Raw genomic sequence first — 22,599 nt, 5'->3', positions numbered from 1 at the left:
GAAGTCTCTTAATTAAATAACCAAAGCAGAATTTATTTATAAAAATCAATGTAAAATATAAGGATTAAGAAATACAAATTATACAACCTGTTTGCTTTTAATATAATAAGGACCATTGCCGCCTCTTGCCTTAGGGTATGCTCCAGCTTTCTCCAACTTTCACTCTTTTTCTCCTTCACTCTAGCTCCCCTGCTTTGCTTTTACTGCTCCACTCCTTTCTTCTAACTCCAAGCCCCTTTCACTTTGTCGACCCTCCTGAAAAGCCCCTTAGCGTCCTCATCTCTGTTGCCAACCCCCTGGCATCTCTAGTGTCTCTGTATCATAACCCTTCCTCGCTTTCTCCAACCTCTATTTCTCCAACCTCCCTGTGCTGACCGCCCCCTGATATATATCTTCCTTCTCTCCCCTCAAACCTCGGGCTCCCTGCACCCCCACACACGCCAAGCTAATCCGCTGGCCACGCTAGGGCTGCCACCATGGGGCTTGACCACACCCAGGGCTCCAGGGGCCAGTGTCTCCTGCTGCGCACCTGGGGCCTGACACAGGCTGTGTCAGAGGCCAACCTGCACAAGCCTGGGATCTCTGGGGTATATCCCCCCCAGGGCAGAAGGAGCTGGGGCTTTTTCCCCCAGCTGTCCCATAAAGCCCACGGGACTTTTAGGCTCAGCTGAAGGGAAGGGGGAAGGGCACCAGCCCCTCTTACACAGAAAAAACCCTTGAGGGCCTAAGGCTTTTTAATCTCAGCCCAAAGGCAGGGTCCCCAAATTAAAATAAATTCCCACAGTATATAAATGGAATGAAACACTATTGTACTATAAGAAATGATGGGCAGGCAGATTTCAGAAAAACCTGGAAAGACTTAAACACTGATATGAATTGAGCGGAACCAGGAGAACATTGTACACAGTAACAGCAACATTGAGTAATGATCAACTGTGATAGACTTTGCTTTTCTCAGCAATACAATGAGTCCAAAGGACTCAGGATGGGAATTGCTCTCCACATCCAGAAAAAGAACTGTGGAATCTGAATGCAAATTGAACTGTACCATTTTTACTTTTTCTTTTGTTTTTCTTGAGGTTTTCCCCTTTTGTTCTGATTCTTTTTTCACAACATGACTAATGTGAAAATGTTTAATGTGATTGTACATATATAACCTATATCAGATTGCTTTCTATCTTGGGGAAAGGGGAAAAAATTGAAACTGCTTATGAAAACAAATGTTGAAAAAAAAATCTTTATGTAAAAAAAAACAACCTAACAGGGATGGATAGGTTAAGTGAGGGTTTTTTGAGGATAGGGCAGTCATGGGCATGGTTGTAGACAGGGAAGAAGCCAAAAGAAGCACCAAAGTAGTGGTAGTGTGGTTGAAAAGAGAAAAGCTAAAGCATTTTAAATTTGCTACGACAACACAGCACAGCAAAAAGAGAAAAAAATGCTATGAGCTATATAAAGAGTTCAAATACTAAGGAACCATTGTCAGTGTCACAAAAACTGTCTTCTACTACAAACAAGAGGAGATCCTCAAATAATGTATTCCAAAAGACAAAGATGAACATAATCTGACAGAGAAAAAAAAATGAACCTTCAATGTAATGGAGTACTTTCAAGGACTTCTGATGAAAAGAGAGAGTTCAGTAGGAACTCTGAAATGCAAAATAACACTCAAGAGAAACCTATAAAGGTACACTTATTTGAGCAATTGGAAGGTACAGTATGATGATATAATGCTAACATGCTAATAAGGGGAGAAGAAATTATCAAGGAAAACTTCCCTGATATTCTAAAACCAGAGGATAAAGTCAAAACTGAAAGAATCCACTGATTACCTCCTGAAAGAGATTCCAGATCCCAGAGCTTTCACATCAAGGAGAAAATACTTCAAGCAGCCAGAAATATAGAGCCACAGTCAGGAACACACAAGATTTAGCAGCTTCAACATTAAAGGACCAGAGGGCTTGGGATATGATATTCCAGCAGGAAAAGGAACTGGGGTTACAACCAAGAATCACTTACTCAGCAAAACTGTGTAGAATCCTTTAGGGGAAAAAATGGGCATTCAATGAAAAAGAGGGCTTTTAGGCATTCTTGAGGAAAAGACCAGAGCTGAATAGAAAACTTAATTTTCAACTACAAAACACAAGAGAAGCATGAAAAGGTAAACAGGAAAAGGAAATCATAAGGAATTTTAAAAGGTTAAACTGTTTACATTCCTACATGGGAAGATGATACTTGTTAACTCATAAGACCTTTCTCATTATTAGGGCAGTTGGAAGGAGTATATATAGACACAGGGCAGACGGTGTGAGTGGAATATGGACAGATGATATATAAAAAAAAAATAAAAATAAAGGGTAAGAGAGGAATACACTGGAAGAAAGGGAAAGGGAGAGAAGGAACGGAATAAATTATCTCACATAAAAGAAGCAAAAAAAAGCTTATACAGTGGAGAGGAAGGTGGGGAAGGTACTGGGGAGTGAGTGAACCTTACTCTCATCAGAACTGGCTCAAAGAGGGTATAACATAACACACTCAATTGGGTAAAGAAATCTATCTTACGCAGCAGAAAAGTAGTAGGAGAAGGGAATAAGAGGAGCAGGTGATAGAAGGAAAGACAGATTTGTGGAGGGGCAGTCAGAAGCAAAACACTTTTGAGGACTGACAACATGAAAGGAGATAGAGAATAGAGTAAATGGCATGGGGAGGGAATAAGATGGAGAGAAATATAGTTAGCGATAGTAACTGAAAAAATTCTTGAAGCAAGTTTGTCTAATAAAGGCTTTATTTCCCAAACACATAGAGAACAGAGTCAAATTTATAAAAATAAGAGCCATGCCCCAATATATAAATGACCAAGAGATATGAACAGTTCTCAGATGAAGTAATCAAAGCTATCTATAGCCATATGAAAAAAAAATACTCTAACTCACTATTTTTTTTTTTGGTGAGGCAATTAGGGTTAAGTGACTTGCCCAGGGTCACACAGCTAGTAAGTGTCAAGTGTCTGAGGTCAGATTTGAACTAAGGTCCTCCTGAATCCAGGGCCAGTGCTCTATGCACTGTGCCACCTAGCTGCCCCCTAACTCACTATTGATTGGAGAGATGCAAATCAAAACAATTCTGGGATACTACCTCATACCTATTAGATTGGCTAATAGAGAAATGACAAATATTGAAGGGGACGTGGGGAAAAATGAGACATTAATGCACTGTTGATGGAGTTGTAAATGATTCAACCATTCTATAGACCACTTTGGAACTATGCCCACAGGGCTATAAAACTATGAATACTCTTTGACCTAGCAATACCACTACTAGGTCTGTATCTAAATAGATAGAAAAAAGAAAAAAGAAAAGGACCTATAGGAACAAAAATATTTATAGCAGCTCTCTTTGTGGTGGCAAAGAATTAGAAATCAAGGCGATGCGCGTCAATTGGGGAATGGCTGAACGAGTTGTGGTATATGAATGTAATGGAATACTGTTGTGCTGTAAGAAATGATGAGCAGCTTCCCAGGCGGCTTTTTGGCCTGCCAAAGAGGAACTAGCCGGCATTCCTCCAATGCAGAGACCTCCGCGCCCTACTCCGGCCATCTTCTAAGCCAGACTGTCTGGGGCTGGCAGCTTGGAGAAGCGATCTGTGGGCTTTGAACACCGTGATCATGGTTTTCATTGTCCATGACTCCTAGCCTCTTTGCCTTAGCGTCGCCCCCTGAAAGCCATCCACCCAGCAGGGACACCCAAGCGAGTTTGATCTGCAGTCGAGCTGAGCCAAGGTCCAAGGAAGCCCTGTAATTTTGAAAGAACTCAGTCCCCAACGAGATCATTTGCATGGATGTGTGGATACCTAGGCGCACCTCCATGACTGCCAATTCTATATTCCTCCCCGCTCCGCCTCCACAAAGGCTACACAAGGAACAAAGTGAAGGACCTTTTTACATTTTGAGGGTGTCACTGCCAGACTTGGGGCCATCCAGATCTGTCCAATTTTCCCTTTTTCCTATGGACCGTTATTTTACTGGATAGTCTTTATGCCACTTCTTTAGGTCACAGTTGGGGGGAAGGGGAGGGGAGAGAGGGGGAGAGAGAGAGAAAGGCCAATCTTGAAATCTGGAGGACCTGGGTTCAAGGGGTTCAAGTCCTGCCACTAACCCTCCCCAGACAGCCTTTTTTTTTTTTAAGTTGAATAACAGTTGCCAACAAATTGCTGATGATAGCACACTGCAAGTTATTGAATATGATTTGGTCTTGATACTGAATGGAGGGAGTTTGCCTTCAAGTTTCCCATACAAATAAAGCAATAGGTCCGGATCAAAAAAAAAGAAAAAGAAAAAGAAAAGAAAAGAAAGAAATGGTGAGCAGGCAGATATCAGAAAAACCTCGAAAGACTTAAGTGGACTGATGCTGAGTGAAGTGAACAAAACCAGGAGAACACTGTACACAGTAAGAGAAACATTGTACAATGATCAACTGTGATACTTGTTTTTCTTTTTTGAGGTTTCTCCCTTTTGTTCTGATTCTTCTTTCACAACATGACTAATGCAGAAATATATTTAATGTGACTACATATATAATCTATATCAAATTGCTTTCTGTCTTGGGGAGGGAAGGGAAGGAGAGAGAAAAATTTGTAACTCAAAACCTTATAAAAACAAATGTTGAAAATTATTTTTACATATAACTGGAAAATAATAAAATACTTTTAAGATTGTGGGGGAAAAGTGCACAAAAGAATATGGATGGAATTTCAGAAGGAAGCATACACAAAAGGGACAGTTTTGAAACAAATCGGCTGAATTTGTTTTGTACTTTTTTTGTTTAGCATTCAAAAGCCTTCATAACCTAGCTCCCTCATAACCTTTCCAACCTTTCCAGTCTTCTTCTGGGCACTTTCTCTGGCTATCCTCCAGGCCTGGAATGGTCTCCCTACTCATCTCCACCTCCTACTTCCCAAATAAAATCTCAGCTTCTGCAGGAAATCTTTCTTAATTCTAGTCCCTTCCCTATGTTAATTATTTCCTCTTGGGGCAGCTAGATGGCATAGTGGATAGAGCACTGGCCCTGGAGTCAGGAGGACCTGAGTTCAAATCCACCTTCAGACACTTAACACTTACTAGCTGTGTGACCCTGGGCAAGTCACTTAACCCCAATTGCCTCACCAAAAAAAAAAAATAATAATAATAATAAATATTTCCTCTTTATCTTCTATACAGCTTCTTTGTATAGATCTGTTCTCTTGCTGTCTATCCCATTAGACTGTGAGTTCCTTGAGGGCAAGGACTGTCTTTTGCCTCTTTCTGTATCCCAACACTTAGCACAGTGCCTGGCTCATAACAAGAGCTTAATAAATGTTTGCTTACTAACCAATAAGCAATAACTTAATTATTACAGAAGATTTAAGAACTAATAAAAATTGGTTTTTAACCAAGTGACATTAGGATTGGATCTCAATTCATGTATAAATAAAAGCAGAGTTTCAACTATGCTTACACACACTTCAATGGATCTATGATCTCTTTTGTGTAGATGTTCCTCAATCATATATAACATATCCTATCTACTTATCTTCTTCAAATACAATTAACCATCTTTTCAAAAAAAACCCTTCAAAGTCCTAAATATCATTTTAGAGGAATTTTTCCAAGTATATTTATGTACACATAAAGTTAGATGAACCTATCAAAACAAAAACTTACCAAAGAATTCTTGATCACTTCACTCCTATAAAATTCTAGAAAAGAAAAGAAAGAACAATTAATGGTGAAAAAGAAAACAAAACCTTTACTATACTCTCTAAACTACAATCATTTTTACAGTAAATATTCCAATTAGGAAAATGCTTTAGACAGTTTTTGGAGAGGTCAATTTAAATGCTCTCACTATGACCACATACGTAAAATTAAACAACATAATTTCTAATTGTATTCAAAAAGAAATTAATCACCTGATCAAGTCACAGCAGAGTGAAAGAATGTTACAATTTGTTTTAAAAAAACTTTTAAATAAAGGTTTAGTTTGCTAAAATGTAACAACTGAAATACACTGCTTTATGGTTTCTTAAGTGCTTTCCATACATGATTTATCTTCTCAAGTCAACAAGATAGGTGATGTAAATATTATTATTCCAATTTTACAGGTGAAGAATTTGAAGTTCAAAAAAGTTAAGCAAGTTGTCCACAGTCACACAAGTGTCTGAGTCAGACCTAAAACCTAGTTCTTATAACTCACTAAACTTGTAATATGATAGAAATAGTGACTGGACCTATAGTTTTCTTTGGCATAGGAACTTCTAGGTGAGGAAACTCCCTAAACTATTACAGGTCAATAAGCACTATATAACTTATGGTCAAAACTATCTAGATCAAAGATATCACATTCAAGGGAGTGGGGGAGAACTAGATTAAATTTTGGGAAATATTTAACAAAATAAATAAAAATACAACAATGTTAATTTGTCAATATGCAGCCAGTAGGGATCCTTCCTATTTGAGTTTGACACCACTGGGTAAAAGCAATGAAAGGTTAAATAACCTATGTCTTACTGACTGAGGCCACCTCTCTACTATACCATGCTGCCTCTCATATCAGCATATATATATATATGAAAATCAGACCTTTTTTGTATTGCTTTCATAAACACTATTCTTCCAGAGCCAGATATATAATATAGCATATAAAGCTATAAAAGAATATAAAAGCATAATACAGCTATAAAAAATACAAAAAATGACAAAGAACCAAAAGTCAAGAGCCTTGAGTTCTAATTCTAGATTTACTTATTCTATGACCTGGAACAAATCATTTAATCACCTTAGGTCTCAGATTTTAAAGTTAACTATATCTCATCTCAGTGACTAGTCCAAAATTTACAGAACCTACATGAATAATTCCTAAATTGAATGTGCTTTTTTTTCTGTATGTTGCCAACAATATTCAACAAGAAGCAACAGAAAAAGAAATCCCATTCAAAAATAACTGTAGAATGTAGAAAGTATTTAGGAATCTACCTAACAAGACATAACCAGAAATTATATGAATACAACTAAAAAACACTCTTTACACAAATGAAGGCAGACCTAAATATCTGGAGAAATATTCATTGCTCATGGGTAGGCAATGTCAATATAATAAAAATAACAACACCGCCTAAATTACTTATTCAGTGTCATACAAAAAAAATCAGCAAATGATTACTTTATAGAATTAGAAAAAATAATAACAAAATTCATCTGGAGGAATGAAAGGTAGGTACCTAAAAAGAAACAATGAAAAGAAGTGAGAAAGAAGGAGACCTAGCAAGCACAGATCTCAAACTATATTACAAAGAACTAATCATCAAAGCAGTATGGTACTGGCTAAAAAATAGACAATGCAATAAAACAATAGACAGAAACAAACACAGTAGCCTAGCGTTTGATAAATACCAAGACCCCAACTACTGAGTAAGGACTCAATATTCCACAAAAGTTGCTAATTAAAGGAAAATCTGTCTGGAAAAAATTAGATATGGACTAACATCTCACCCTATACCAAGTTAAGCACCATATTGATATAGAACTTAGATATAAAAGGTCACATCATAAACAAATCAGATGAGTAAGGAAAAAACTACCTTTCCAATCTTCAAATAGGGTAAAAATTCATAACCAAATGAGAGATAGTTTCACAGAAAATAAAATGGAACAGTTGTGATTGTGTTATATGTCAAAAGTTTTTACATAAACAAAATCAATGATAAATATAGCTAAAAAGGGCAGAGAGAGAGAGAGAGAGAGAGAGAGAGAGAGAGAGAGAGAGAGAGAGACTGGATCGATCTTTGTGGTAAAGTTTTGTGATAAAGATCTCATAGCCAGGGCAGCTAGGTGGCACAGTGGATAAAGCACTGGCCATGGATTCAGGAGGACCTAAGTTCAAATCCAGCCTCAGACACTTGACACTTACTAGCTGTGTGACCCTGGGCAAATCACTTAACCCTCACTGCCCCTAAAAGAAAAAAGATCTCATAGCCAACATACACAATGAAATGATTCAAATGTATAAGAATAATATCCATTCTCCAACTGATAATTGATGAAAAGAAAGCAACAGGCAGTTCACAAAGAAAGAAACTCCACCTATCACCACATAAAAATGCTTTAAATCAATAATAAAGAAACAGAAGTTAAAACAATGCTTAGTTTCCACCTCATACCCGTTAAATTGACAAAAATGACAAAAAAGGAAAATGCAATAGTGAAAGAACTGCAGGAAAACAGACATACTGCTGGAATATTAGTGGAGCTGTGAATTATTGGTGTAGCTATTCTGGAAAACAAAATGGATCTTAGATCCAGTCACTAAACTGTGCATAACCTCTGATGCAGTGATCTACTACCAAAGAGATCAAAGAGGAAAAGGACTCATATTTACAAAAGTGTTTATAGCAGCTGTCTTTGTTACAGCAAAGAATTGTAATTAAAGAGGTGTCCATCAATCAAGGAATAGCTGAAAAATTTACAGCATGAATATAATGGCGTATGAGGTATTTTCAGAGAATCTTTGGTAAATACATACGAGCTAATACAAAGTGAATTGAATAGAACCTAGAAAACACTTTATAAAACACCATAAAGCAATGGTTCTTCCTAGACCACACTTTGAGAACAACTATGGTAAAGGGACTATACATCCCTTGCTTGGATTTTCACGTTCTTTATAACTTAGCCCCTTCTTAGTCTCCTTAGCCTTACTTGCCTCCACTCACTCTATGATCCAGCTACAATGGCCTATTTTATTCCTTACATATGACAGTCCATTGCCCCTCTCCATGCATTTACAGTGGATATCCCATGTCTGGAATACTTTCTCCTATCACCTCAACCTATCAGCTTCCCTAAATTGCTTTACAATTCCATTCAAATGTCATCTTTTACAGGAGACCTTTCCCAGCAGTGCCCTCAACTGCTAGACCTTCCCCTCCAAAGTAACTTCTCATCTATTCTGTATCTTCTATGTATCTACTTATTTGTATATTGTTTTCCCCCTTAGACTGAGTTTCTTGAGGGCAGGAACTGTTTTTTTATTTCTTTGTACCTCTTTTTTTTTTTTTTAAGCATAGTCCCTGGTACATATTAAGTGCTTAATAAATCCTCACTGTCTGGTTGAAATCTCAAAAACACACAAAAGAAAACAACTGTAATGAACTAAGAAAATGGAAGTCATCTTAAGAGACTGATGCACAAAGAAATTAACAAAAAAAAACTTGGATTTTAAAATTCTATGTGCAAAAAAGTTGAAAGGAAGTGCAGGTAACAGATGATGATTTAAAAAACATAGACTGGTGAGGCAGCTAGGTGGATAGAGTGCCAGCCTACTATCAGTTAATAAATTTCACTTAAAATCCTAGTATAGGGGATAGCTAGGTGGTGCAGTGGATTAAGCACCAGTCCTGGATTCAGGAGGACCTGAGTTCAAATATGGCCTCAGACACTTGACACTTACTAGCTATGTGACCCTGGGCAAGTCACTTAACCCTCATTGCCTTGCCAAAAAAAAAAAAAAATCCTAGTATAATTATAGAACATGTCATTAAAAAGATGTTTAATGAAAATCTAGGAAAACAAAGTATGCCAAGGAGCCAGCATGCATGGCTTCCTGGGCAAGTCACTTAACCCTCATTGCCTTGCCAAAAAAAAAAAAAAATCCTTGTATAATTATAGAACATGTCATTAAAAAGATGTTTAATGAAAATCTAGGAAAACAAAGTATGCCAAGGAGCCAGCATGCATGGCTTCATCAAAACTAGGTCATGGTTAGACTGACTTCATTTTTCTTTTTAGATATGGCTACTAAACTGCTATACTTAGATATAGTCTACAGCACTTCATTTATGTATTTCATAGTATTCTTGTGGGAAAGATGAAGTAATGTAGATTAAGCAACAGGAGTTAGATTGGAACTGTCTGAATGGATTCAGAATATTAAAGGTTTAAGGATATCTCAGTGTAAAGTGATAAAGATGCTAAAAATTTTTTGAAGAAAAAAAAATCTTTCAAAGCATCACACAAAAAATGTACGTAAGAGAGCTGAAGAAAAAGTTCACAAAGAGACAAGGAACCAGTACAGTACTGGAACTACCATGTTTTGTTTTTTTGGTTTTTTGGGGTTTTTTTTAGTGAGGCAATTGGGGTTAAGTGACTTGCCCAGGGTCACACAGCTAGTAAGTGTCAAGTGTCTGAGGCCGGATTTGAACTCAGGTACTCCTGAATCCAGGGCCAGTGCTTTAACCACTGCGCCATCTAGCTGCCCCTGGAACTACCATGTTAAATTAGAAATTTTAAAAAACAAGATGCAATTAGATTTTTGTGATTTCACATGTAATAATTCTCTTTTTTTGGAAATGTTCGTGAGTATAGATGCTTCTCAAGTTCATAATAATAATAAAAAAGAAAAATTTTAAATAAATAATATGTAACTTGTTTCCCCAGTGACCAAAGTCTATTATAAAACCCTAAACCCTAATCCTAAAAGCTTATATTTATATTATAATAAAAGCTTGGAAAAATACTTTATCTCATTTGTTGTTCTGTTAAATAGGCAGTACAAATATTATGGTATTATAATATTACTATTAAATTAAGGAAACAGGCCCAGAGAACTAAGATGGTTACCAGGCCACAGTCATATCAGTAATAAGCAGCAGAGTTACAACTGGTACTTATATCTTCCAAGAGTAAAGCCAAGTCAACAAACATCTATTAAACACCTACTATGTGCAAAGTACTACGCTAAGTACTGAGGTTACAACAAATAGCAAAAAAAAATTCCTATTTTCAAGGAATCCAAAGTTTAATGGGGAAGACAATATAAGAACAAGAAGATACAAATAAAATATATACATGACAAATTGGGGTTAATCTCAGAGAGAAGGTACCAGTATTAAGGAGGGCAGGAAAGGCTTTGCATAAAGTAGGATTTTTGTTAAGACCTGAAGGAAACCAGGGGAGTTAGGATTCAGAGATGAGGAGACTAGCCCATGTATGAGAAGCAGTCTGTAGTTGTGAAGTGTCTTTTGTGAGAAACAACAAACACTAGTAACACTGACTCACAAAGCATTTAAAGGGGAGAGTAAAATATAAAACTGGAAAGGTAGGAAGGGGCCAGGTCATGAGGGGCTTTATATACCAAACAAGATTTTGTTTTTAGTAATAGAAGCACATAGAGCTGGAACAATGGAGAAATGCAGCTTATTAAGAGTGATACATGATCAAATCTAGCCATGGGACAATAAAAAATATTAAAAATAAAGTCAAAAGACTGAAAAAATCGAATACATAAAGTATCTCATAGCAAAAACAACCAATCTGCAAAACAGATCAAAGAGCAAAAATTTAAGAATCATTAGACTACCTAAAAGTCCTAACTAAAAAAGAGCCTAAACACATCAACATTTCAGAAATCATAAAAGAATTGTCTAGATCTCTTAGAACCAGAGAACAAAGTAAAAATGAAAAGAATCCACTAGTCTCCCCCTGAAAGAAACCCCACAATAAAAACTCCCAGGAACACTGGCCAAAAACCAGAACTTGCAAATCAAAGAAAAAAGTACTGCAAGCAATCAAAAACAAAAAATTCAAGTACTGACAAGTCGCATTCAGGATCACACAAGATTTAGCAGACATTATTGTATCAGAGAGGAAAGTCTGGAATAAGACATTCTAGGAGACAAAAGATACAAGCTTACAATCAAGAATAACTTACCACCCCAAGGAAGCCATCAATATGAAGAAAGTCCCCATATCCTCCAAAATATTTATAGCAGCACTTTTTGTGATAGCTAAGAATTAGAAACAAAGTAGATGCCCATCAATTGGGGAATGGCTAAACAAATTGTGGCACATGAATCTAATGAAATGTTACTGTGCTATAAGAAATGATGTGTGTGATGAATACAAAGAAACATAGAAAGTTCTATGTGAACTGATGCACAGTGAAATAAGCAGAGCCAAGAAAACTGTATACAGTAACAACAATGTAAATGGAAAACACACACACACACACACACACACACACACACACACACACACACACACACACACACCAAAAGCAAATGTAACAAAACATAAAGATCAAGCAGGATTTTAATAAAAAGATATGAGAAGGTACCTCCAACCTGACCTTTCATGGAGGTGGGAGGTCCACAGGTGTTGAACACTGCATGTATTTGGACTTTTTCAATGCATTGATCTGTTGTGCTTATTTTTTTTCCTCTCTAAAAAATACTACTTGTCATGATGATTCTTTGGGAGAGTTAAAGGGAAGCATACTAGGTATGACTATCAGGATTTAAAAAACAGAAAATATCAATAAAGTTATTCTTTTAAAAAAAGGACAGTGCTTTTAGAAAGAGAGGGAAGGAAAGAGGGAAGGAAGGAAAGAAGGAAGGAAGGAAGGAAGGAAGGAAGGAAGGAAGGAAGGAAGGAAGGAAGGAAGGAAGGAAGGAAGGAAGGAAGGAAGGAAGGAAGGAAGGAAGGAAGGAAGGAAGGAAGGAAGGAAGGAAGGAAGGAAAGAAGGAAGGAAGGAAGGAAGGAAGGAAGGAAGGAAGGAAGGAAGGAAGGAAGGAAGGAAGGAAGGAAGGAAGGAAGGAAGGAAGGAAGGAAGGAAGGAAGGAAGGAAAACTTAACCAGAAAAACTGAGTACAATCCTACTTGGGGAAAAAATAAACATTAAATTAAATAAAATTTTTCCCAAGTATTCCTAATGAAAAGACAAGAGCTAAGTAGAAGCTTTAAATACAAATACAGAAGTCAAGCAAAACATAAAAAGAAAACATGAATGAGCAATCATATGGGGCTAAACAAAGATAAACTTTATATTCTAATGGGGTGGGGGGGAGATTCATCTCAAAATTCAATCCCTTCAGAATTCTATCATCAGAGGTCATTGAATCTAATTAAATAGAGCACTTGGGAATTATCCTTATGTTTTGATGAAAACAAAGGAAATAGGGGGCTGCTAGATGGCACAGTGGATAAAGCACCAGCCCTGGATTCAAGAGGACCTAAGTTCAAATCCAGCCTCAGACACTTGACACTAGCTGTGTGACCCTGGGCAAGTCCCTTAACCCTCATTGCCCCGCAAAAAAAAATAATAATAATATAATTATAATAAAGGAAATGGAAGGGGAAAGAAATACATGGTGGAAGGAGATGAAGGGTGAGAAAAATTATCTCACCTAAGCCTAGTGGCCAAATAAAAGTCTATACAAAGAAATGGGGGAAGGGTGGAATCAGGAGACACTTGAATTTCAGTCTCGGCTAAATTGGTCAAAGGAGGTGATACCACATTTCACTCAATATTGAAGCAAGAGGAAAAAGGGAGAATGAACAGAAGAGTAGACAAGACACTCCATCTCTCAGCTCCCAGCATTCTTTTCTGGCTTGGAATGCTCTCCCTCCTCTTCTGGCCTCCAGGGCTTCCTTTAAGTATCAACTAAAATCTCACCTTCTACAGGAAACTTTCCCTAAAGTCTCTTAATTGCCTCTTAATTCCTGTCCTTTTCCTCTTTTAATTATTTCCTATTTATGCAGTATATTGCTTGCTTTGTATATACTTGCTTTTATTTTGTTTCCCCCATTAGACTGTAAACTCCTTGAGGGCAGGGACTGTCTTTTGCTTCTTTTGTATTCCCAGCATTTAGGTGGCCGGACCTGTAGAATGCACTTAACAAATGTTTACTGAATAATCCAAAATCCTAAACAAAACAAATTCTAACTACAGAGGACAGATCACAAAGAGTGTTTTGAAAGGAAAGAAGAAAAAGATAAAACATGTGAAGGGTCTCTGGGTAAGGGAAAGAGCAGAGAAGCTGAAGAATACTATACCTACAACACTGGTACATAACACATTCCTCTCTCACCACTCTCTTCTTTATAAAGAAGGGAAAGGTTCTGGTCCTACCAAGTTCTTTCTGTGATATAAATATGCTCTTGATACTGAAAACAATGGGAAGTCAAAACAAAAAAAACCTACAGAAATATATTCCTTATGAATATCAATGCAAAAAGATAAAATAAAGAATTAGCAAGGAAATTATGCCAATGTATAACAAAGATTATACACTATAAGATTCTATACCAGAAATGCACAGCAGGTTCAATAGCAGGAAAACTATACATATAATTGACCATATTAATAACAAGGACAGTAAGATATTAAATCAATAGATACAGAGAAGGCTTTTGACAACATACAACACCCATTCCTATTTTTAAAAAAACAACACATACTAAAAAGTATAGGAATAAATGGATATTTCCTTAATGTGATGAGTAATATCTATCTAAAACCCAGAGCTAGTATTATTTTTAATGAAAATGAGCTAGAAGTCTTTACAATAAAATCAAGTGTAAAGCAAAGAGATATCCACTATTACCACTACAATTCAATACAGTGCTATATCGTTAGCTACAGCAACAAGAAAAGAAAAAGAAACTGATGAAATAGCATAAAATAAACAAAATTATTTTACAGATAATATAATGTATATTTAAAGAACTCTAGAGTAAAGTAAAAATTAAAACAATTAACAACTTCAACAAAGTTACAGGATATAAAGTAAACACATAAATCATCAAATTTCTATATATTAAAAGAGAAATTACATTTAAAATAACTCCAATAGGACAAACCCAAAGGCTATAAGGTCAGGACTGCTCTGCTCCTATCTCCTCTAATATGCAGTTAACTAGTTTGTACTTAAGCATGCTTGTCATTTGGAACAGCACCCTGAAACCACCCTCCAGAGCAAGCATCCATTGCAGTGGTTGCCCTTATTCTGCCCCCTCCTGTTTGAGAGCCAGCTCCCCATTGTGCCTACAGCAGATATATGAACAGAAAGCACTTGAAACCCTCCCACTGAATAATATCTCATCTCAGCAGACAGATATTCAAGATACTATTAATTATTATCTACTCAAATCTGGAAAATTTGTATTTAGAATAAAAGATGCAGAATTTACTTTCCAAAAGATTTCTCATCAGAACTGAAAATATTTTAAACCGATGACTACAACAGAAGACCCTCAGTTATGTCCATATTTTATCACTAAGAGCTCATGATAAATAAAAGTTGGAGGAAAAATGTGAAGATACTTAAAAAGACAAAAAGGAGTTGTTCAATGAATGTTTCCAAACATAAAGTGAAGGACAATGAATGCTTCTAGACATAAAAAATGGTGACCCAAAAAAAAAAAAGAAAAATTTCTTTGGAAATTTGATAGAAGTCATTCTTTCATTCACATTAAACTCAATATGTCCAAAACTGAAATCTATTATTTCTCCCTAAATCTCCACTCTTCCAAACTTCCTTACTTCTGTCAAAGGTGTTATCATCCTTCTAATGCCCCAGATTCATAATCTTGACACTATCCTGGACATCTCCTCAACCAACATATCTAATTGCCAAATCCTGCTATTTCTGCATTTACATTTCTTACATCTGATAATCCCTACTCTCCACTCACACAGCTACTGTCTTGTTTCAGGTCCTCTTAACTTCTCACTTATATAATTACAATTGACTCCTAACTGATCCCCTGTGTCATCTCTCACCATTACAATCTAGCCTACATACTGTTGCCAAAGTAATTGCCCCTAATCACATGCTTCACCATATTACTCCTCTAACCAATCAACTCCACTGGCTTCCCATTGCCTACAAAAGAGCACAAAAACCCTTGTTTAAATCTTTGAAGCCCTAGATAATCTGACCCAAAACTTATCTTTCTGGCTTCAAATGATATTACTTCTCCTTCTATTCTGTCAAACTGGGTTTTTCTCTATTCCTCCCACATGACATTACATTTCCTAAGTCTGTACCTTTGCCCTGGCTGTCTCACCTGCCTAGTCCCTTCCTTACCTGCAATTCAGAGTCCTTCTCTTCCCTCAAGATACAGTTCAAGCATCATCTTCTGCATGAAGCCTTTCCAAATCACCTCCCAACCACTAGTGCCCACCCTCCTAAACTACCTTTTAATTATTTGTGTATGTTTGTAATTATTATATTTATGATGGGCAGCTAAGTGGCATAATGGATAGAATGCCAGGCCTGAAGTCAGGAAGACTCCTCTTACCGAGTTCAAATCTGGCCTTAGATACTTACTAGCTGTGTAACCCTAGGCAAGTCACTTAACATGTCTGCCTCAGTTTCCTCATTTGCAAAATAAGCTGGAGAAGAAAATGGCAATGTATCTTTGCCAAGAAAACCCCAAATGGGGTCACAAAAAGTCAGACAATTCTAAAAACATCTGAACAATGACAACATTTATGCTATAAATATTTATAATATGTACTTATTGGCTTCTCCAATGGAAATTAAGCTCTTTTTATATGTATTCTTTCTCTCCCCCATTAGAATGTAAAATCACTGCAAGTAAGAACTGTTTCATTGTTAGTACTTGTAACTATAGCACCTAACAGTGGCTCACACATAAAAGGAGATTAATAAATACCACTGATTGAATAATTAGGTATTGAAAGGCATAGGGAAACATGAAATGATAAAAGAATTCCAGGAACACTCAAGTAGAACATTTATTGGTGACAGCAAGGTTACAGGTATTCAATCAACAAGAACTGATTTAGTGCCTGCTATGTTCCAAAAAGAGCCCCTGCCTTCAAGGAGCTCACAATCTAACATGAAAGACAACACATGGACAATTATGTACAAATGATATATACAAGATAAATTGGAGATAATCTCAGAGAAAAAGCACTAATATTAAAGAAGAATGGGAAAGTCTTTTTGCATAAAAAGCAGGATTTGAGACCTGAAGCAAGCCAGGAGGTAGAGATGAAGAGAGAGGACATTCTAGAAAATGCAGTCAGAAGATGGAGATTTTTTTTTGGGGGGGGGGCAATTGGGGTTCAGTGACTTGCCCAGGGTCACACAGCTAGTAAGTGTTAAGTGTCTGAGGCCGAATTTGAACTCAGGTCCTCCTGATTCCAGGGCCAGTGCTCTATGTACTGAACCACCTAGGTACCCCCAGGAGATGGAGATTTTTGATGAAGAAACATCAAGGGAGGCCACAGCCAGCAGACTGTAGAATGTGTGAAGGGGAGCAAGGTATAAGAAGATAAGAAAAGTAAGGGGGAAGGACCCACATGTTCAGAAATATTTATAGCCGCTCTGTTTTTTTGTGGTGGCAAAGAATTGGAAATTGAGGGAATACCCATCAACTGGGTAATGGCTGAACAAGTTGTGGTATATGAATGTGATGGAATACTATTGTGTTATAAGAAATAATTAGCAAGATGGTTTCAGAAAAATAAAAGAGACATACGAACTGATGAAAAATGAAGTGATCAGAACCAGGAGAACATTGTATATAGTAAAAGCAATACTGTAATAATGATCAATTATGAAAAATTTAGCTACTCTAATCAATACAATGATCCAAGACAATTCCAAAGAACCCACGATGAAAAATGCTATCCACCCCCAGAGAGAGATTTTGAGTACAAACTGAAGCATAATTTTACATTTTTCTTTATTTTTCTTGCTTTTTTGGGATAACATTAACAGGGTTAATATAGAAATAAGTTTTGTCTGACTTCACATGACTGTCTTCTCAATGTGTGGGGGAGGGAGGAGAGAATTTGGAATTCAAAATTTTTTGTGGAGTTTGACAAGTAAAAGGCAATTCTCCTTCTGGCTCATCTCTAATTCCTGCAATGGACAGCCCTGTACACTAATCCAAAGCCCCTTGGGAAAAAGCACATGCCACTCCAAGTGTTAAGGAAAGCTTTACTAAAATGTCTGGCTGCCACATGGCATTCTAAAATCAACTAATTCCTGCTCACTGCTATGAAATGACAGCTGCAGGACAAGGAGACATCAATATTAAAGAAAACATTTACAATGGAAGATAAGAGTTATCTACTTGTAATAAGGGCAATAAGGACAACATATAATCCCTTTACAGCATGGCAATGTTGTCCATCATATGTCATATTTTTGAAAATTCAAAGGCTTTCATTCTACAGATAACCAGTTCTAAAGAAAAACAGGACTACTGCGGGGAGGGGAGTCACCGATAGCAAAGATAATACTAACTTGGTTAAATTTCTTATTCAGGGTCACACAACTAGTAAGTGTCTGAGCCATGACTCCAGGCCCTACTATCTACCTACTGCACTACCAACTGCTTCCAACATTAATTCTCTCTCATTTTTTTCCCCCAGGGTAGTGACTAGCCCAGGGTCACACAGCTAGTAAGTGTCAAGTGTCTGAGGCCCAATTTGAACGCAAATCCTCCTGAATCCACACAAAAGGTATGCATGGATAATTAAGTTTAGGGACACAGCCTCTCCAACATGTCATTTTTATTTCTTATCAACTTTACCAATCTGATGGATGTAAGGTAGAAACTCCCTTGAGAACTGCTAATGCATATTCTTGGGGAAAGGCTTTTATTCTTCAGTATTTGAATCAGTATTTGAATTTATCTTAGAAATAAGGGACAGCTAGATGGCGCAGTGGATAGAGCACCAGCCCTGGAGTCAGGAGTACCTGAGTTCAAATTCGGCCTCGGACACTTAACACTTACTAGCTGTGTGACCCTGGTCAAGTCACTTAACCCTAATTGCCTCACTAAAAAAAAAAAAAAAAAGAAATGATACCTTTGTCAAAGAAATGTGCAACTACAAAAAATTATTTTTGCCCAGTTTCTACCTCTTTTCAACTTTTAGTTGCATTGGTTTTGTTCATACATAAACTTCTTTTAATTTTATGTAATAAAAATCATCCAGTTTGCCTTCTATGATCTTCTTTATCTCTTGTCTGGTACGCTATGCATACTATCTAGTAATTTCTTCCATGCTTCTCTTATTTATTTGTGCTATTACCCTGCATGTCTAAATTATATGCATTTGGTGCTTGTCTTGGTATATGTTGTGAGCTGTTAATCTAACCTAGCGTCTGCCAGACTGCTTTCCAATTTTCCCAACAGTTTTCGCATTGTGAGTTCTTTCCCCAATAGCTGGGATCATGAGACATCAAATATTAGGCTAGTATGTTCATTTGCTTCTGTATACTGTATACTTAATCTACTCCATTCTCTATTTCTTACCTAGTACCAAATTGTTTGGGGCAGCTGGGTGGTGTAGTGGATATATTGCTGGGCCTGGAGTGAGGAGGACCCGAGTTCAAATCTAGCTTCAGACAGCTTAGCTGTGTAACCCTTGGCAAGTTACTTACACCAGTTTGCCTCCATTCCTCATCTATAAATAAGTTGAAGAAGGAAATGGAAAACGACTGCAATATCTTTGCCAAGAAAACCCTAAATGGGGTCATAAAGAGTTGGACACAACTGAAACGACACCACCACCAAATTTTTTTGATGATTATTGCTCTGTAATATAGTCTAAAATGTGGTATTGTTGGGTGCTCTTCTTTCTCACATTTTTTCCATTAATCTCCTTGATGTCCTTGACTTTTTCTTCCTCCAGATGAATTTTGTTATTATTCTCCTAGATCCATGGTGCAAACCTTCCAACTTCCCAATTAGGATTTCGTCTGCTATATTTTCTAGGTCTATGGAGGGAGGAGTCGGGGCAATAAGCAAGGAAGAAAGAGCACTAGGTTACAGTAATTATGCTTCTCTGCCACTTAGACTCTACCTCCTCTATAAAATTTTTTTGAGAATGATATATGAATGCATTGAGGGTATCCCTAATCCAAAAGGGACAAAAACAAAAGTACTAAATTAAAAACTAAATAGAAATGCTTAGAGTCAAAGAGACTAATAAAATTGAAAGAAAAAATATTGAATAAAAATGACATGGTTTTCTAGAAGAAAAAAAAGATAAACCATAAGCTAATTTGATTTTTTAAGAGATGAAAACCAAATTCCTAGGAGAGAGAAAAAATTCATAATAAATGAAGAAAGAATATAAGAAGTTATTTGGAAACTATCTGCCAATAAAACCAGTAACTTGAATGAACTGGATGAATATGTACAAAAATATAAACTACCTAGGCTAACGGAATAAGATACAGAGGAGTTAAACAACTAATCTAAGAGAAATTGACCAAGTCATAAATGAACTGCCAAAGGCCAAAAAAAAAAAGATAGAGACTGGATTAATTAATTAATTCTATCAAAAATTCAAAGAACAATTAATTGCAATGTTGTACAAACATTTTACAAAAATAACAAAATGAGTAATCCTAACAAATTTCTCTTATAATGCAAATATTGTCTTAATCCTGTACCCAGGAGTGCCAAAACACAGAAAACAAATTATACAAAAATATTCCCAATGAACATTGATGTAAAAATTTTAAATAAAATATTAGCAAAGAGGCTCCAACAATATATCACAGAGACCAGACATCACAACTATACTGGATTTATACCATAAATACACAAGTGTTTTAATATTAGGAAAACAATAAATATAATTGTCTGTATTAATAAGAATAACAAATAATTTGATTATATCAATAAGTACAGAAAAAGCTTGGGACAAAATACAACACCCATTTGTTAAATTCACTAGTAAAGGTAGGAAAAATAGACCTTTTCCTTAATATGGCAAAAATTATAAATCTATAATTAAAAAGTAGCATTATATGGAATGGGAATAAATTGGAGTCCTTTCCAATAATTTCAAAGGTAAAACAGGAATTCCCATTGTTACTACAATTATTTGATATAATGTTATAAATGTCATCTATAGCGGAAAAAAACAAACAAGAAAAAGAAAATGAGGGAATAAGCATAAGCAAAGAAACAAAGTTATTGCTCTTTGAAAATGACATGCAGGTATGTTTAGAGAACCTTAAGGAGTCAACTAGGATATTGAAATAACTTTAGCAGTTAAAGGATATAAAATGGCCATATAAATCATCAGCATTTTTGTATAATGATAATAAAACACAGCAGGAAGAAACAGAGAAATTCCATTTAAAATAACTATAGAAAAAAAATAAAATAACTATAGAACATATAAAATATTTCAGAGTCCACCTACATAGGAACTATATAAACACAACAAAAAAAACTACTCTTTTACCAAAAAGTTATCCTAAATAATTGAAAAAATTATAATTGCTCATGAGTTAGCTAAACCAACAATATAATAAATGTTATATAAATATAAGGCATATTATATATCTCTATATCACATTATATAAAATATGATCTATAATAAAAAATAAAAATAATCCTAAATTATTTTACTAATTTGGAGCCATGCCAATCAAAGGATAATTTTGTGGAACTAGAAAAGATAATTTTAAAAACTGATCTGGAAGAACAAAAGATCAAGAATTTAAAGGACAATAATTTGTAAAAGTGGGAAAGAAGAGGACCTAACAGTTTTAGACTTCAAACCATACTACAAATCATCAATCATCAAAATAATTTTGTACTGGCTAAAAAAGAGATTAGAGGCACAGACTAGATACAAAACATTAAAAAAAAAAGAAATGAACATAGTACCCTAGTGTTCAATAAACCTAAAAGACGCTAGCTATTGGGGTAAATACTCATTATATGACAAAAACTACTGGGATAACTAGATGAAAGGCTGGCAGAAAATAGGTTTAGACCAACACCTCACATCAAATACTAATACAAACTCCAAAATTGAATTATTATTTATAGATTTAAAAGTCACAACCATATTATAAGCAAATTAAAAGGGTAAGGAAAAAATTGCCTATGTGACTTCTGGATAGGGGAAGAGTTAATAACCAAATAAAAGAGAGGATCACAGAAAGTGATCCTTTTATACACTTTTGATTACATAAAATTTTTTAAAATTTTACACAAAGAAAAATTATTCAAGTAGGATTAGAAGGAAAAGTTTATTGCAGGAAAAAACTTTGTAGCAAGTTTCTCTGACAACAGTTTCATTTTTAAGATATATGAGGAATTGATTCAAATGTTAAAGAATAAGAGCCTTTGCCCAACTGATAAAAGGTCAAAAGATCTGACTAAGCAGTTCTCAAGGGAAAAAATTCAAGCCATAAAGAGCCATATAAAAATGCTCCAAATCACCAAAAATTAGAGAAATACAAAATAAAACAATTCTGAGTTTCCACCTTACACCTATCAGATTGGTAAAGGAGGCAAAAATAAAAATGACAAATGCTAGAGAGGCTGTGCAAAAACAGAAACATTAATGCACATTATGTAGAGTTGTGAACTAGTCCAGCCATTCTGCCAAGCAATTTGGAACTATGCCCAAAAACCTAATAAACTGTGCATACCCTTTGACCCAATGATACTACTACTAGGTCTATACCACAGTGAGATCAAAGAAGAGAACCCATGTGTACAAAAATGTTAATAGCAGCTCTGTTTGTGGCAGCAAAGAACTACACACTGAGAGGGTATTCATCAAATGAGGAATGTCAGAGCAAATTTATTGTACATTAACAGGATACTGTTATTCTATATTATGAAGGGGCAAATTTCAGAAAAACCTGAGAACAACTAGTAACTAGCATTTCTATAGCACTTTAAGGGTTTATGAAGCACTGTACATGTGTTCTCTCATTTAATTTCATGAGAATCCTGGGAAGCTGGTGCTATTATTACAACTTTACAG

General features: G+C 35.9%; 1 protein-coding gene across 3 annotated transcripts in view; it reads right to left on the bottom strand.

Moving 5' to 3' along the window:
• Positions 1-22,599, bottom strand: part of UVRAG (UV radiation resistance associated) — a 372,875-nt gene that overhangs the window by 315,149 nt on the left and 35,127 nt on the right. For 2 of the 3 annotated variants that reach the window (XM_043995097.1, XM_043995098.1), the window contains exon 3: positions 5,697-5,731. The exons of the other annotated variant lie outside the window; for it this stretch is intronic. In XM_043995097.1, coding sequence (XP_043851032.1) covers positions 5,697-5,731 — 35 coding nt within the window. The remainder of the gene's footprint in view (positions 1-5,696; positions 5,732-22,599) is intronic. 3 annotated transcript variants of the gene reach the window in all.

This window comes from Dromiciops gliroides, chromosome 3 (genome assembly GCF_019393635.1).
Source record: "Dromiciops gliroides isolate mDroGli1 chromosome 3, mDroGli1.pri, whole genome shotgun sequence".
Classification (NCBI taxonomy): domain Eukaryota; kingdom Metazoa; phylum Chordata; class Mammalia; order Microbiotheria; family Microbiotheriidae; genus Dromiciops; species Dromiciops gliroides.
This window is presented reverse-complemented; position numbering and strand designations above follow the sequence as displayed.